This window comes from Ceratotherium simum, chromosome 8 (genome assembly GCF_057802395.1).
Source record: "Ceratotherium simum simum isolate JZ-2026a chromosome 8, ASM5780239v1, whole genome shotgun sequence".
Taxonomy (NCBI): domain Eukaryota; kingdom Metazoa; phylum Chordata; class Mammalia; order Perissodactyla; family Rhinocerotidae; genus Ceratotherium; species Ceratotherium simum.
The window spans coordinates 73,084,592-73,102,443 of NC_141907.1; the positions used below are offsets into that span (position 1 = coordinate 73,084,592).

General features: G+C 36.0%; 1 protein-coding gene and 1 non-coding gene across 12 annotated transcripts in view; one reads left to right on the forward strand and one right to left on the reverse strand.

Annotated features, from left to right (window-relative positions):
- FAM13A (family with sequence similarity 13 member A) overlaps nt 1-17,852 on the reverse strand; it is a 346,516-nt gene that overhangs the window by 250,166 nt on the left and 78,498 nt on the right. For all 11 annotated transcript variants that reach the window (XR_015552950.1, XM_087434589.1, XM_087434588.1 and 8 more), the window contains exon 4: nt 9,428-9,605. Coding sequence is in view for 10 of the 11 variants with exons in the window: in XM_087434589.1 (XP_087290715.1) it covers nt 9,428-9,605 (178 nt within the window). In the remaining variant the exon portion in view is untranslated. The remainder of the gene's footprint in view (nt 1-9,427; nt 9,606-17,852) is intronic.
- LOC147916502 (small nucleolar RNA SNORA57) lies at nt 1,481-1,629 on the forward strand. The gene has a single exon (XR_015553079.1). It is a non-coding gene; the product is annotated as a small nucleolar RNA SNORA57 (small nucleolar RNA).

The following is a 17,852-nucleotide window of genomic DNA, read 5'->3' on the forward strand; positions in this document are numbered from 1 at the left end:
GGATTCAGTAGATAAAAATTTCACTAGGATTCAGTATCTAAAAAATTATCTATATGCTAAGATGAAATGTAATAGAGTATTTAATAACTTTTAGATTTCTGTCATACCTTTTCTAAAATAATGTCCACATATATTCAAAATTTAAATACTAAAATATGAAACTGTAAAAATATTGAGACAATATAAGTAAATATTCTTATAACCTTGAAGTAGAAGGCCCTTTAAGGATAATATCAAACCCAAACAACACAAATTGATTTATAGGATTAGTAACATCTTTAAACTTTTTCATAGCAAAAAGAATTATGAGGTTCAAATTTAAATTATAAGCTGCAAGAAATATTTCCAATATATAATAGATTAATAGTTGTACTACAAAAGGAACTTTTACAAATCAATTACAAAAAAAAAAGAGCACCAACAGAAAAAAATGAAAAAGAATAAAAAGGCATTTTACAAAAGAAAAACTATGCGGGGAAAAAAAGGCTTTTAAATACGTTAAACCTCACAATAATAAGCAAAATTTAAAAAAAACTAATATTCACTTATTACATTGGCAAATATGAAAAAGAATGATAACATCAGTATTGGAGAAGGTGTGGGAAATGGGACACCATGATAGATTGCTGTTCACAGCATGAACTGGGACAAACTTTCAATGAAGACAAAATTTAATGACACGAATATTCTTCGACGAGGCAAGTCTACTTCTAAAAGTACATCCAAAGAAAATAATTAGTAAAGTGTGAAAAATGTATGTTCAAGAACAGTCACTGCAATGTTGTTTATAGGGGAAACAGTGACAGAGTGGTGATTAAGAGCTTGGAGCTGAGGAGCCAGGCTGTCTGGATTCAGAATCCTGATGCTAACCTCTTCCTAGCCGTGTGACCTTGAGCAATTCAACTGCCTGTGCTTCAGTTTCTTCATGTATAAAGTAGAGATAATAATAGTACCTGCCTCATAGGGCTTTAAGGATAAAATAAGCGAATAAATGATAAGTACCTAGAACACTGCCAGGAACTTAGTAAGCCCTCACTAAATATTACCTATTATTATTGCCAAGAAAAAGGAACCATGAAATGCCATTTATAGGGATGGCTTAAATAAAGGATATTGATCAAAAGATTAGAATGCTATGCTGTCATTAGAAATGACGATGTAAAATTATATTTATAAGCATGGAAAAATGCCATAATAGATGACATAAGTTTTTAAACAAAGATAAAGCAGGATTATTTTATTATCCCTTCTTTAATCAAACACAAATACAAATATATACTTGAGCATGCAGAGACAAGAATATGGAAGCACATAAGCCAAAGTGTGAACAGTGACTGAGTCTGGGTAGAATTATGGATGGTTTTCATTTTTCATCTTTATACTCTTGCTTTTTTGGATTGAAAAAAAGTTTTGTTTTACAACGAACATATTACTTTTGTAATAAAAAGTAAACTTATACCCATTTTGGAAAAAAAGGCACCCTCCTTTTCCCGGTGGAGATCGGGCGTGTGGTCCCGGTCCCTGTAATGTAGAGCGGCAGAGGGAAAGGGCTCTGGCCCCCTCGGCGTCACGCCTTTGGTGCCAGCGGCTTCTAGCCCCCTGGTTCTATCATCAAGCTTCGGGACACGGGCTCCACAAAAAATAAAAAAATTTTAAAAAGGAAACTGGAAAGTGAATTATCACGGTTACAAGTGACCATGGGATTGATAACACAGAAGTACAGGCAATGCAGTAACCACTGGAAAGGCTGGTACAGGTTTCAGCAGAGAAAAGCCAAACTTTCCAATCACCCGTTCTTTCATATGCCAAAAACATGTTTATGGAGGATGACAATAATAAATACAATTGTGCTAAAAAATTAAATGAACAGCTTGCATTTTACAAATAGATATGCTAACAGGTTATAAATCTATGCCTATGTGAGACTAGAGCTTGGGCTTAATTTTAAAAAATTTCAACTATCTACACTTTTCAATCCAAATTACCAATTTTCCAAAAGTAACATTTGGGCTGTAAACCAAACAAAGCTGCTTAGTAGCAGTCAGCAGATAAGATGAGGCAACATTATAGGCTTATCTGGTTACACATCCTGTTTGTGTCTACAAATTTAGCTGATCTCATCTAATATTTACTGACGTCTTCCAGATACCTAATTACTCACTCATACACACAAAGATAATGCAACTACAGGTTACCGGTTAGTAATTTGGTACCATTAACTTATTATGTCATTTTTCTGCAAGATTGGAAGGAGCCCAATAGCAGCTTTAAAACCTTTTTAATGCTGCCATTAAGCAAAAATGTAACATCTTGGATAGAAGCATATGTGGAAGGCCTTATTCAAAATCTAAAATTGTTTTATCTCTTTAAGCTTCAGAAATACCTATAATATTACTAATTACCTTATTGATTAGCATTGAAACACTTGTTTCAAGGGATAGGATTAACTTACAGATCTATGGACAAAAGGCAAAGGAAGCAAAGAAATAAAGCTGAATTTGACCAAAATGGCTTACTCATCAGTAGCAATTAGCAGATTTGTTTTAATTATTGGAGATTAAATTTTGACGTTATTGGTGTTATTACATGATGGAAAGTAAGCGTGCACAATGGATTTAATGTAGTGTCAAGAATATTAACAAACAATACCCCCCCAAAAAAAATCTCAGCGAAAGGGCATTAGGGAGTCTGGTCTCTTCATCAACGTCATTTAACAAATAGATTTTTAAATTAATTCTAAATAACACTAAACATAAATATTTGGGTTTTTCTAATATTATTCTCAGCTTTGAACGCTTTCTTGTCCAAGGAAACTTCAAATTCAAAGGAGTCATATAATAATACTGGAGAAGTATAGCATTTACAGTGGAATTGCTGTTTATGAGGAAATTAAGTTCCAAAGTCAGCATGTGAAAAAAAAATCACGCATAGCAAATATTACCCTTTTAAATTCTCGAAGTACTCTCATCTTATCTCAAGAAAATAGGTTTTCCTCTTGTATTGGAACAGTCTGCTGTATCGTTAGGTGCATGGTGCCTTAGAGCAGATTCTCAAGAAAACAGCGAGTGAGCCAAAGATGAGGATGTTGGTACACTGTTTTGGAACAGGGTACAGGGCAACATGGGTGAAGAAAGGAGGCAAGAGGGGACGTGAAACAAGGTGTACAAAGCTATTGCACAAAGAATCCCAAAGACATACAACAGTTTGTTTGACAGATGCTTTGCTTGGCAGTATGGAATCCACCAGATGGGCTGCAAGGAGAAGCCACGGGATGGAGTACTCCATGGGAGGGAGAGAGAAGGGATCTGCCTACCAGGGGAGATCAGTAGGGAGATCAGGGATCTACCAGTTTCCTTCTGACTCCTGTTTCCCATTGCCAAGGTTCACTCAGAGGGATTTAACTGATCTAGACTTCCAGGTTGCCTTATCCAGCCACTCTGGCAGTCCATCAGGAATTCAGATCCTAGTACAGGGTCCAAAAGTGATGGAGGAAGCCAGAAACTCTAGGCAGGTGGCTGGATGATCCAGCCGCAAGGCAGCAGCCAAGGAGAAGGAACCAGCATTCCCAAGGCAGATGAAAGGTCAATCCCTGGTGGCAGATTGGTCTGGGAGATTTGTGTCTGATACAAGCACTAAGCTGAAGAAGTTGGTTTGTATTTAGAAGTTTAATTGGACAAGGAAAATTTTTTCTTTAAATATTAAAATATATACTCAATACTGTAAGAAGCCTGTACTATATGTAAGAATAAACTGAAACCTAAGACAACTGAGGTAAGAAGAAAGTCATGTCTCCCATCTCATGTTTCTAAGGAGCCCAGTTCATTAAGTGGCATGGGCAGAATCTATAGAACCTGATCTTTCCCTTAACGCAATTTTCAACGTGTTCAGTTAAATGAACATGTATTCCAACGCCACTCTACCAATTGTGTACTATGCACCAGGACTTTCTCTTATGGTCTTGCTTAAGCTTCAAAGCAAACTCTGTAGGTCCTGTTTTACATAAAATGTAACAGAAAAATAAATAATGCAGACGATCAAACCTACCAAGTGGTAGAACAAGGGCTATATTAACTTTCTTTTATTATATCATGCTATCCAAACCACTGAAAATCCAGTACCCATTTTAATAACTATCAAAACTTGGAGAAAGTAACTCCTGCTGATCTCTAAGAATAACATTCTTCAGAAGGATTTTTACTTGCCTTAGAAACTAGGATATTAGGAATTTCCTTAGAAAAATCATATATAACATATACAGCTTACAGTCCAAAGTTGGCTAAATTTTTCATAGAAAAATATTTATTACCATGCCATAGTACATTATAAAAGCATTATTATAACATTATTATAAAAATGTAGTAGACTCTGTGGGGTGCTATTTAGATGCCCCCTTCATGCCGGAAGTATTCATTACCCCAGATGCTGAGTATGTTGCCTGCTTACGGCTCATAGCTGAGTCCCTCCCCTAAGATTACACCACCTCTCTGGGCACAGCTCACCTCCAACGACTGATGGAAATGGGGTCAATGGGCCAACTCCCTTGACTCAATTTGGTATATCTCAGAAAGGCCATCTCAGCTTCTAAGCAACCCTGGGACTGAGTGAGGCCTTTGTTACAACTATATGGCAGTTCAACTTCTTCTGCCTAATCCTACTTCCCTCTATTCCCTCCAGGTGTGGTTCCAAAGAGCACCACCCAATAAAACTTGTGCTTGAAACCTCACTCTCAGGGCTTGTATCTTGGACAATCCAACCCATGACAAGAAGTAATACAACAGTATTGAAAGTGAGTGACAAAATGATACTGAGAGGAAAATTAGAGTTTCAAATGTGTTTACAAGGGGAAAAAGAAACTAAAATAAATATTCAACAAGGAAAAAAAAACCTGAGGACCTGATAGGAGGATGGGCAAAAGACATCAACAAACACATCAAGAGAAAGATAAACAAATGCTCCTTAAACTTAAGATGCTCAGCTTCATTCATAATAAAAGCAAATTAAAACTTTGTCAGTACTAGCAATAAACAATCTAAAAATAAAGAAAACAATTATATTTAGAATAGCATCCAAAAGAACACATATTAAGAACAGATTTAACAAAAGAAGTGTGAAACTTGTACTCTGAAAATTATAAAACATTGTTGAAAGAAATTAAAGAAGATACAAGTAGACAGAAAAACATCCCATGTTCATGGACTGGAAGATTTAATACTGTTATGATGGCAATACTCCCCAAACTGATCTACGGATTCAACAGAATTCCTACCAAGATACCAGCCAGATTTTCTGCAGAAATTTACAAGCTGATCCTAAAATTCATATGGAAATACAAGGGACCTAGAAGAGCTAAAACAACCTTGAAAAAGAACCAAGTTGGAAGACTAACACTTCCTGATTTCAAAACTTACTAAAAAGCCACAGGAATCAAAATAGTGTGGTACTGGCATAAGGACAGATATATAGATCGATGGAATAAAATTCAGAGTCCAGAAATAAAACCTAACAATTATGGTCAATTGATTTTTGACAAGAGTGCTAAGAGAATTCAATGGGGAAAAAATCGTCTTTTCAAAAATGGTACTAGGACAACTGCACATCCACACACAAAGGAATGAAGTTGGACTCCTTCCTTGTACCACACAAAAATTAACTCCAAATAAACTCCATAGACTTACATAGAAGAGTTAAAACTATAAAGCTCTTAAAAGAAAACATCGTTGTGGGCTAGGCAAAACCTTCTTAGCTATAACACCAAAAGCACAAGTGACAAAAGAATAGATAGATTGAACTTAATCAAAATTAAAAACTTTTGTGCTTAAATCAACAAAATGAAAAGGCAACTCATGTAAAGGGAGAAAATATTTGCAAATTCTATATCTGATAAGGGACTTATACCTAAAATATATAAAGAATCTTACAACACAATAATAAAGACAAATAATCCAATTAAAAAATGGGCAGAGGGTCTGAACAGACATTTCTCCAAAGATATACGAATACCTGATAACCACATGAAAAGATATTCAACTCATTAGTCATCAGGGAAATGCAAATCAAAAGCACAGTGAGATATCACTTACCATGGAGACTCCAAAATTTCTCTGCAAGAGAAAATGTAATAGGAAAATGGAGGAGGACAGGAAGGAGCCATATAAAAACCAGAAACAAACTCGAGTATGCGCAGGAAGTTATTATGTGATAGAGTTGGCATTGTAAATTAGCAAGGAGGTATACTACTCAATGAATGGTTTGGCAACAATTAGCTATCTATCTGAAGAAAAAATCAAACTGGATCCATATGCGATATACAAAAAAGTAAATTCTAAAGTAAAAAGCTAATCATAATAAGCTATCAATATGACACAAGAAATTATGTGTTGTAATACCTTTATATTATTATTATTAAGCAAGAAATATTATTTAGAAATATTATTAAGCAAGATATAAATCCCCATAAACAAAAAGGGGAAGGGGTGACATTAATTAAATTTTAAAAATATAATAAAGGACCATAAATAAAGCTAAAAGGGAAACAACAGAATAGGAGAAAATTTTTGCAATTTTTATAACAGAGAAAAAAATACTTTTTAGAAGACCTAAAGAACTCCTACAAAGCAATAAGAGCCAAAAATAAAAAATAAAACAAGAGCACAAACCATGAACAGAAGATACAGAGAAACACAAATACTAATGCTCCCCTACCAATAAAATCTAAAAATATACTTAATTTCACAAATAATTAGAATATAATTTTTTCCCATTTGATCAACAAGAATGTAAATATTTGACAATACTCAGCATAGCAAAGTTACAGGGAAATGGGTATTAAACATTGATCGTGGAAACATCAATTGTTACAGCCTTATGAAGGGTACCACACATTAATTCTGAAATGTGTAAACCCCTCAGCCAAGCAATTCCACACCCAGGTCATCTATTCTAAAGAAATAGTTGCAGATGTACATAAAGAGTCACACTAAGGACGATCACTGCAATTCTGTTTTAATATCAAAAAACTGACAACAACCTCAGTGCTCACCAATAGAGGGCAAGTTAAACAAGTTAGGGCAAATTGATACTATTTAATAGATAAAAAGAATGAGGTATATAAATATTCTGACATGAAAAGCTCCAGTGCTACCATAGAAACAATCAAGCTTGACAATATATGCATCATGATCCCATTTATATGTAAAAATAGATTTATGGCTGTGTTCAGAAAGAAGGATAAAAGGAAATATACCCATAGGTTACTGATTTTATCTCTAGGGAGGAGAGGTTGGAATGGGGGGGACTAATGGAGGACATTTTATTTTTATTCTATATACCTCTATAGTGTTTGAATATTTCACGATGATAATATTACCTAATCGTCTAAATTCAATAAACCTGTAACTGAAAGTACATGTTAAAAACCCGGTAATTACAAGTTACCTAGCAGCCTAGCATCCAGAACACCAAACGATCATATGTTATTGGTAATTTTCCTCCCATTTTTATGATTATATATTTCATAGCATCATTTTGTATCTAAAGTTTTATATCCTTTAAAAAATTGACATTTCATGAGGATGTCCCCTTATTAGAAAAAATCTTCCTCATCTATTGACCATACAATGTCTTCACCTTAGTTATTAAGTAAAGCATTTCCTTTGTCTGTCTTCTAGTGGTTCATGGAGAGAGAATAATCCTTGAATGGCAGTTTTCCACTGTCCATCTTTATAACATTTATGGGCTAACTGTGGTCACTGGAGTTGAAGTATCTACTTATTCTCGACCTAGATAGGGGAACTTCAAGGACTAAATAAACCACCTCTGCCTCTTTAGAATCAGTCAGATAAATGAGAGAGTACAGTACTTAATAAGTACCCAATAAATACTATCTACTCTAAGTATTATACTCTATTTCAATGAGAAAAGTACCTAGTATGTAGCGACTTCTATATCCATAAGTTTAGAAATACATATCAATTTGTAGATCACAACAATGTGAATGTGTATTTAACGCCATTGAACTGCATACTTAAAAATGGTTAAAATGGTCAATTTTGTTATGCATATTTTACCACAATAAAAAAATTCGAAAAGCTATACTAATTAGTAGAACCTATAATAAAAACTCATTATTTAGTCGATACTTTGATTGACTAATTGAAGCAGGTTTACCAGAAAAGCCAGATCAAGCTCAATAAGTCAGCAATGAGGTATGGATCTGCGTGTTATTAAATAAGCATTCTACTTACAAATTCATTTTCACCTCTTCTAGAACCTAGGGTTTCAAAATTACTGAATGGGTCTCTCTTACCTTTGTTTCTTACACATAGGTCACCAAAGGTTAACTCTGCAGATAGCAGTAAAAAGAACAAAGACAGCCTTTTTACTTCCACAGAGCTCCTGAATAAGACAAGAAATTAGTGGAGCCCGTATTTTATATATTTACTCACGAGACTCGACTATATCCTACGAAATACCATTATTTAAAATTTAAATCTCTAAGGTTACAATGGGGACAGAAATTATTTAAGGTAGAAGTTCTCTCCACGGTGGGCTGTGAATGTCCTGGAACTCTGCAGTCACCAGGACCTAAGCCAGAGTTTATATTTAGACAGCCATTCCGGGGACTGGCATGTTACTAGCTCTGGACAGCTGAATGAGTCTGTAGATTAATGGAGTGGATAAGCAAATCCACTATTAAAAAAAAAAAAACTTGCTGAGAATTTCTGAGAGCTTTTAAGTATGAGTGTTCTCTTTTTCTCTTTCCTTATAACTAGAAGGAACGTGTTTGATATCAGCGAGGATTAATAGGAGAGTTAAAAGCAAAAAATCCAGATCCCTGGATTGCACGATCATGGTTCACATATCAACAATAAAGAGCTTTAAGGAATAACAGGGAAAATCAAATATAAAGCTTTACAAAAGTTCTTGTGGCTAGTGATATAGTACCCACCAAGGAGACTAGTTTCTTTCTAGCCTAGTTTATTCCTAGAAAATAAGTAAATGTAGCTAAGGTTACATTTTTCTGTCACTGACACATCTTGCTTGTCATTTTCTACCTATTAGCATTGATTTGAACTTTATTAAAAAAAATACACACTAAATCATACTCCTTCCTTTTCTGCTAATCAATGTTTCAGACTAGATTTTTTTTAAATGACATTTTTAATGAAAGTAAAACTTATTCCCAGAATTTTAAATAAGGTTGTTTGAAATAGCACACATTATGGTTTCATCAAAAGGCATATCTGCCCTCTTCAAAACTGGGACCAAAAAAACAAGGCTAAAATGCCCACTAGCAAGGTGGAACTTCTCCAACATCAGCTGATTGACTGTTCAGTCTGAAATATTCCTCTATAGCCCAGTAATTTCCGGCATTAGGAAAGGAAGTGGGGTACGTGATGATATTAACAGCAAAGCGCCACTAACTTACTGAAAGCAATTTGGCCCGAATACAGTGGCGAGATTGTGAACATTCATGCGATTCTGCACATGGTGCTTGGCTACTTTTGTCAAGAACTGGCACAGGTACTTGAGGAGGCAGTAGTGGGCGTCTGGCAGTTCTCTTATTAAGTCTCTTAAGCCACTCTCCTGAGCATCGTTTCTGTCATCTGAAAAGAAAAAGAATGAAAAGTGTTCTCAGGCAGATTGCACACAAGAACAAAAGCACACAGGTATAATAAATTCTAACATTTTATTAAAAAAAAAAATTCCTCAAGACTGGGATAGACCATCAAAAAAGGGGTATCTTTGCGTTTTCTTTGATCCTTAAGCATTGGACTTGTTTCTTAATGTTAAAGAATTACTAACTTATTCAAGACATCCTGAAAACCATGAGCTTTATTCAGTACATAAAATGGGTTCAATTTTGGGTTTTCTTGCCCAAAATTAAGATAATGTTTGGGTTTTTATCCACAGTGGAATCTTCCATTTGATTTTTCTCTTTAAGTTTGTTAAAAACAGGAATCTCTTGGTTGAATAAAATTTGATACAAGATACCTTCCCGGGTCACCATTAGTGACACTACACAGCGATCAGGAATCTATGCACAGAGAAAACCGAAGGAAACTTTTAATTTCTACATAGCTTTTTAATCTCTCACACGTAATAGAGTTTAGAATGTGATATGTGCCTCTCATACAAAAGCCTAATAAGCTCGGATACAGCCAAAAATATCCAACAATGTGCCAAAATTCTCAGGCAGCCTTTAGAAAAGTTTCCCTCAATTCTCCAAGATTCCTTTGTTTTGTCAATATTTAAATACAGTAAAGTTGCTATCTTAAGTAATTTTGTATACTACTTCCTATCAAAGGAAATACAAACCTTTATAGCAAATACTTTAGGGAAATAATCACATTCCATCCTTTAGACAGACATCTAAGAGAATGAAAACTTAATCTAGTTATTATACACATTGGATTCTCTAATTTACAGAGGTCAGCTGCTTTAGCCAGTCAAGTGAGTAAGAAACAGAAAAGTGAGGCAAATGAGATGCAAAGGAAGAAGATTAGTCAGTGTTACAAAATGCATGGGTAACATGATGCCATTGCAGCAAGTAAAAACAGAAAACACACAGAAAGTCACACAAAGTGCAACCGAGTGGCCGAAGAGCACAGGAAAAGAACGCAGGCTCCGAGTCACCTCCTGAGTTAGGATTCTGCTTCTGCCACGTGTTACCCGTGTGACTTTAGACTCTTTACTAAACTGTCCCCTTGTTTGTCAATGGGAATATTAACTATCTCTTCGGAGTGTGATGAGGATTAAATGAGTTGACAGTTGTAAAGTACTTAAAGCAGAGCGGTTGACACATAGTGAGTGCTATGTAAGTATTTGTTGAATAACAAAATAAAATAACTTTTAGTTTACCTTCATTAATTTGGTTTTATGAGCGCACTGAGGTTTTAATGAAATGCTTTTCAATAGGAGCCCATTTCACCTTTATGAATGTTAATAAGTGATGTTGTCAAAAATAGCGATGCCAAAAGTGTGTGGATTTAATCTTTGTTAGAATTGTGTTGGAGAGCATTCTACTTATGATTAGAATAATTATTTCTTACTGATCACAAAAAATGTGATGCAATAAACTACATAATGTTTAGGGCAAAACATATTCCTTAATATTAGAAGTTTTTCATATTAATTTAAGTTACTTTTAAAAAAGAAAAATCATATTCAAATACTTTGATAATCCATAAAAACATGTGGTATGTTGCTTATGTTGGCATTTTCCACTGCACTGTGATCTTGACTAGTAGGAATATGTAAGAAATAAAAATAATTAAGTCTGGAGTGATTAAAAACTAATTGAAGACTAACCATCTCTCATATCTTTATATTATAAAGATAGATAAATATGAACTAAGAGAAAATGTAATCCTGTTTTGCCTTTTTTCTTTTGCACAGTGACTAATCCAAAGTGAGTCTGGATGTTTTCATGGGTGTGTGCTCTCTGTTTAAAATTGTGGTTTAATTCCCAGCATTTCAGGGAACAAGCAACAGCATTCCAACAGCCTCGATAATAGGCCTCTGGCCTTCTGGCTCCGAAAGGAAACATCAAACCCTAAGGCAGACAATGTGTGAAGACACCAGATCAAACAAAAACAAATATTCAAAATAGCTATGAATTTAAGACAGTAACATCTTTGAACAAGAAGCACCCCTTTCATTATTTATCGTATTTCAAAAACTGGAAGTAATTTTCCCAGGAAATAAAACCAATAAATAATGGGAAGGGAGATAGATACAGTCAGAGAATCTCAGACTGAAAATAACATTAAATTCTTTATGGAATGAATGGAAGAATCACTAAATATGTTCTCAAAAAGCAAAAGTAACTGAAGGGATAAATGTTCTATCTGTCTCTTACCCCAAAACATTTCCACTTCCTATGATGGAAGATGGATCCATTGGTTCACTTACTGGGCGAGTATGTGAGTGTCCTCTACTTTAGTGGCCTTAACAGCAGCACACCACATTTGAACCTTAAATATTCATAATTTATTTCCTGAATCTTTGTTCAAATTTATTGACAGTGCAGTTAAGATCTTATTTTATTAGCATGACATTTCTTCTCACTTTTCATACTAATTATGTGCTACCATAATACTGAGAATCTGCAATTTGCACTGTTTCCAGAAATGTAAATATCACCATTATTGCCAGCCTGCAGCTATCCCACAGACAAGATTTCCTACATGTGAGAATAATAATTGCTGAACACCTTTAGAGGGGATTGCAGAAAAATGCCCAGAGTAGCACTGATCAGGGTTGTGTGGGTGTGAATGTGCCTAATAAGAATATGACTTTTGATGCTTAATGAGAAACAAAGTTCATAACGATTACTTTATTATTGCTTGCATTATTTTTAGATTCACAGACATCTAAATATAACAAACAATGCTTTATTCATTCATGTTCTTGCATTTATACTGGTAATTACAATGGCTCCCTCAACATCTCACATTATAAATAAGAGCACTGCTTCTATTGTTTGTGCACATTTATTCATAATATATCCTTATCGCACACCATGTGTGATATTTATCGCATGCTTCCTGTGTGTCTGACATGCCCTAATACCAAGGACACAGCACTGAACAAAATAAACTTCACGCTTTTAATAAACTTATATTATAATCAGGGGAGACAGACAATAAATAAATTAATATTTATGTGAAGTGGTAACATAAGTGCTGTGAAGAAATATAAAGCAGGATAAGGGGGAATAAAGCAGAGCGATGCAGGGGTGGGGGATGCCAGGGAAGGCCTCTGACTAAGGTAGTTGATGCATTTGCCTTATTAAGGTCAGGGAAGGCCTCTCTGATATGGTGACAATGGAGCAGAGAGTGAAGGAGAAAGGGAAGTGCATTCTAAACAGTGGAAACAGCAAGTGCTAAGGCCCTGAGGGGGTCCTCGGGCGGGGGGGGGGGGGGGTGGGGGGCTGGGGGTGGTGGCCAAGTGGCAGTAGGTGGGAGAGTGGCAGGAAGTGAAGTCAGCAGACAGTACGGGAGGGACAGGGTGGACCACTACAGTCTTGTTATAAGCCATGGTCTTTTATTTTTCTAAGTGAGGGTTTTGAGCTGTGGGGAGACTTAAAAGGACCACTCTGGCTGCTGTGCTGAATCTAGACTGTAGGAGGCACAAGCAGGGAGACTATAGTTAGGGGACTATTGTGACAGTCCCAGAAGAGACAGGCCAGTTGATAGTGGCCAACTATCAACAGGTTGATAGTGATAAGATGGCAAGACATGGGTGGATTCTGTCTATAGTTTGAATGTGTCTTGTTTTTCTTATGAAAGTTGTTTGTTTTATACATGAAAAATAAACATATAGAATACTCACCCAATCATCCAACAAATATTTGAGTGACTACTCTATGCTAGGCGCAATTCTAATCCCTGCCTCCATGGAGCTTATATCCTAGTGGGCCAGACATTCAACAATAAATACAGTAACGGCTGGGGGAATTGGGAGTGCCGCCAGTGTGAGGGGTGTTGATTGCAATCATAAATATGATTGTCAGGAGGGCCTCAGTGAGAATGATTTGATGTTTGTAGGCATCTCAAGTAAAAAATCCACAAACTGGCAAATGTAAGCTCTTTCCAAGTTGGAGGCTGAATTTTAAACATTTGTTAAATCCCTTCAATGCCTTGCATATAAAAGTGATCAAGAAAGAGTTTTAATAAATTAATACACACTTAAGATACACTTTTAAGAACCACAGATAGTAAGACAAAATAGTATAGCAATAAAGAGACATGTATCTCTTATATCTTTAACACAGAATAATTTAGTCCATTTACAGAACTAGCTGGGTCAGCATGTTACATAGGAATTGGATTACAGAGTATCTAAATGAAAGAAAAGGGTCATTTGGTTTTTGGGGGATAAGGATCCTCAGCAATGAAATTCCACAGAAGGGTCTCAGAAATACAAGTGAAATGCACCTTTGTAGATGTATTAAAATATTTTACCCGTTTTAAACTTGCAGTTATTTCTAGATTTAAATTAGAATAAAAATTAGAAAAATGTTATAATTCATGAGTCCAAAAAGATTTAAGAAAGCTTTGTTGATGGAATAGTGGTTAATAATTGAAATAGTCATCATTTTCCTTAACATTGATCTTCTCCTAGGACAAGAACTAAATGTCTCCATTAGACAAAAGTGCCACTTTAAATTATTCAAGTTTCTTGAAAGATTGCATCTGTCATTGGCTAAATTTGACCCATTTCTCAAGCTAAAACTCACACACACACGTAGTGTACAGGTAGAACTACTCAGCACTTAAAGGAGACTGTACCATAAAAACTTCTGTTCCAGGTTAAGCAGCAAACATTGAACCCTGTGACAAGGATTTGCTCTCATTAAAAAAAGATTATGATCATAATCAGCAAAGCTAGACCGGCATCACGGGACAGCACCTCACTCTAATCTGGACATTTATCCTTGTGCTTGTCACGTGCTTCGACTTTTCAAGGGCCATGAAGTTATACTGTACTTACAATCTTAGCCTCAAGGAAAAAAAAATAAAACAATTAGCAAAATGCTAATCTCTACCATGATATATCTCAGAGCCACGAGAAGGTCAGCCTCTAAAAGAACCAAAATATTTAGCTTCATGGCACCAGATTTATTGAAGTAGCTTTTTATTTCCTCATTAAGCCCCCCAAAGCATTTATGAAAACGTGCTAATCTACTAAACAGAACAATGAACTGTTGCTGAGTCTCAAGATGAAGAGAGGTCACAAGCCTGAGAATGCGGACGGCCTCTAGAAGCTGTGAAGCCAGCAAGGAAAATAGAGACCTCAGCCTTACAACCACATGGAACCGAAAACTGCCAGTGACCTGAATGAGCCTGGAAGCAGTTGCTCCAGGCTGACTGACATCCTGATTTTGGCCTTGTGAGACCGGCAGTAGAGAAACCAGCTGAGTCTACACACTTCTCACAGAAAACTGAGATAATAAATTTGTGTTGTTTTAAGCCACTACATTTGTGGTAATCTGTCACAGCTGCAATAGGAATCTAATATATCCCCAGGTAGAGATGACTAGACTGAATCAGAGAGATTAATTAACTTGTCCATGTTCACACAGCTACCAAGTAGCCGAGCTGCAATTCAAATCCGGGCAGTCTGACCTCACAGCATGTAATTTGATCAGTGGACTCTAAGAAAGTTAGCTGCTGTTATCCTCATTATTACAGAGCACCTAGCACGCTGTCTTGTACATGTAAATATTTAAGAAATGTTTCCTGAATCAACAAACAAGCAAAATTGGTATGAGGTGGGGGGTGGGAGCCTTAATCCATTTATGATAAATTACAGCTTCTTAGGTCCTGGGGTGTATGTGGCAGAACATTTTAAGAAAAGCCCACAAGACTGTCTGGGCACAAAATGCTTTATAAAATACATGAAAACAAGACGTGAATTATATTCCTTTATAAATATGTGTTTGCAAAGAATGGGAAAAAATAATCATAGAATGCCAGCTACCCTGGATTAGACTGGGTTTTCCCCGCTACACTCCATGCCCCAGGAGCAGAATCACTTCGTGAGAGCAACGAGAAGCCCCTGTAGACAACATAATTACATCTATGGTTAACGGAACTGGTATTTTTCTATGTAAAAGGAGGGGTTCTATTTTAACAGCTCTCCCACATCCCTTGCCCATGACAAAGGTCTCAAAGGTCTCACACAAATTTTTCAAAGTGCAGGATGATAAAATGACTAATAGAAAGTAATAAATTAGAGTCTATTCTTAGATAAATGAAACTACAAATCTTATCATTCTGATTAGATTCTGCAAGATGCAGAGATGTGTTTATTGCCAAATTAGCCAACATCTACCCTGATACTCCTGCTCCCAGGAGGAACCTGCATGTCAAAGCAAAAGCAAAAGATAGGCTTGCAGGAAGAACAATGAACTAGGTGATCCTTTCCATTTCAGTCCTAGAACAAAAAGTAACTCCTGTCGACACCTACGGAGTAGGTCAGCAAATCTATTCCGTGGGAATTTACTGAGTGCTGAATGCTTATCAGTGAGGACAGGTGGCAGAGATAAAAACATAGGAAACACAAAATAGTCTAGCTAAATTTCAAAACTGGGCGCTCACATCTGGGCTCTATGTTAGACACAAGCATTTAACAGCCGAAGAACTTGTTTGTGTGGGAATGTCAATACACGCGAGAATAGGAAAAACAATCACAGCACACAGGACAAGGAGGCTCCCACAATATAATATGCTAATCTTGAACAATATTGGCAATAGAACCAACTAATAATAAAACTTGGCTTTTTCCATAAATTTAGTGCTATATTAAATGGGCAAAGTACAGTGAATGTATTGCTGCAGTGGAAATTCTATTACCACTACCCCTCCCCAAGCCCCCAAGATACCCATCCAGCTGACCCTACTGTTCAGCTGTGAGTGGACTGACTGGGTGTCCTACGAGTTAAACCGTCAAGTCCAGAGTTTGAGCCTACTTTGGATGTCTCCTCCTTCTCTCTTACGTCTTCAAATTGTTTATGTATGAACTCAGTGTAAAGGTTGATTACGTCCATGGGTTCAGCAAAGTAGGTGTTCAGAACATTGCTTAACAGAGTTAAGGCAGAGACGTAGGTGGCTAGCAGGCTAATCATTTGGCGCCCCTTCAAATTGAAATTCTTTAAACAAATTTTCAATATTTACTTTATGGGAGTTGTTTTTCTACTAACACAAGTTGTATACTTGTTTTTTTGTAACTCATTAGTTGGCTGTTCTCTCTTTTCCTCTTCCAGATCAACTCAAATAAGATGCTCCTCACACAAAAGCATTAGTGAAAAATGCAGCATTTACTGAGGATTTCACTCAGTTCACAAGAATTCATTCCAAAAATCCCCAACAGACATTATCTTCTTGGCCTTGCAGTGGCTGGATCTCCTCTCTCTTTTTCCTCTTCAAGCCCATAATCTTTCTGCTATTACAAAATTCTATTGCCTGTATCAAGAGGATGTCTAAAATAAGAAACACAGACAATAACAGGTGCTAGTGAGGAGGTGGAGAAATTAAACCCTTCATTCATTGCTGATGGGAATGTAAAATAGCACAACTACTTTGGAAAATTGTTCTTTAAAATGTTTAGCACCAAGTCACTATTTGACTCAGCAATTTCACTCCTAGGTAGATATCGAAAAGAAATGAAAACATATGTCCACACAAAAACTTGTACATAAATGTTCATAACAGCATTATTCATAATAACCACAAGGTGAATGTCCATCAATGGACGAATGGATAAATAAAATGTGGTACAGTCATACAATAGAATATTAACCAGCCATAAAAAGGAATGAAGTACTGATACATGTTGCAACACGGATGAACCTTGAAACTTATGCTAAGTGGCAAATTCCATTTATATGAAATGTCCATAATATGCAAATTTATATAGATAGAAAGTAGATTACTGTTTGCCTAGGGCTGGGAGGAGGGGAGGGGGGAAAGGGAGGAAGGAATGGGGAGTGTCTCCTAATGGGCTTGGAGTTTCTTTCTGGAGTGATAAAAATGTTCTAAAACCAGATAGTGGTGATAGTTGCACTCGGAATATACTAAAAACCACTGAACTATACACTTTAAAAGGTCAATTTTATGGTGTGTAAATTGTATCTCAATAAAGCTGTTATAAGGAAATTCTGTTGACTTTAAAATCAAGGCGGGGAAAAAGAAAGAGAACTTGCAGTTAAAGATGAGTTTATCTACTTTTCCTCCTAATGCCTCACTAAAATGACAATAGAATAATTTTTAAAAGGTATAAGTGTCAAGGATAAAGAGAACAGCTAAAAGGACAACAGTACAGTAGATGAAAGATTTAAACAAAAT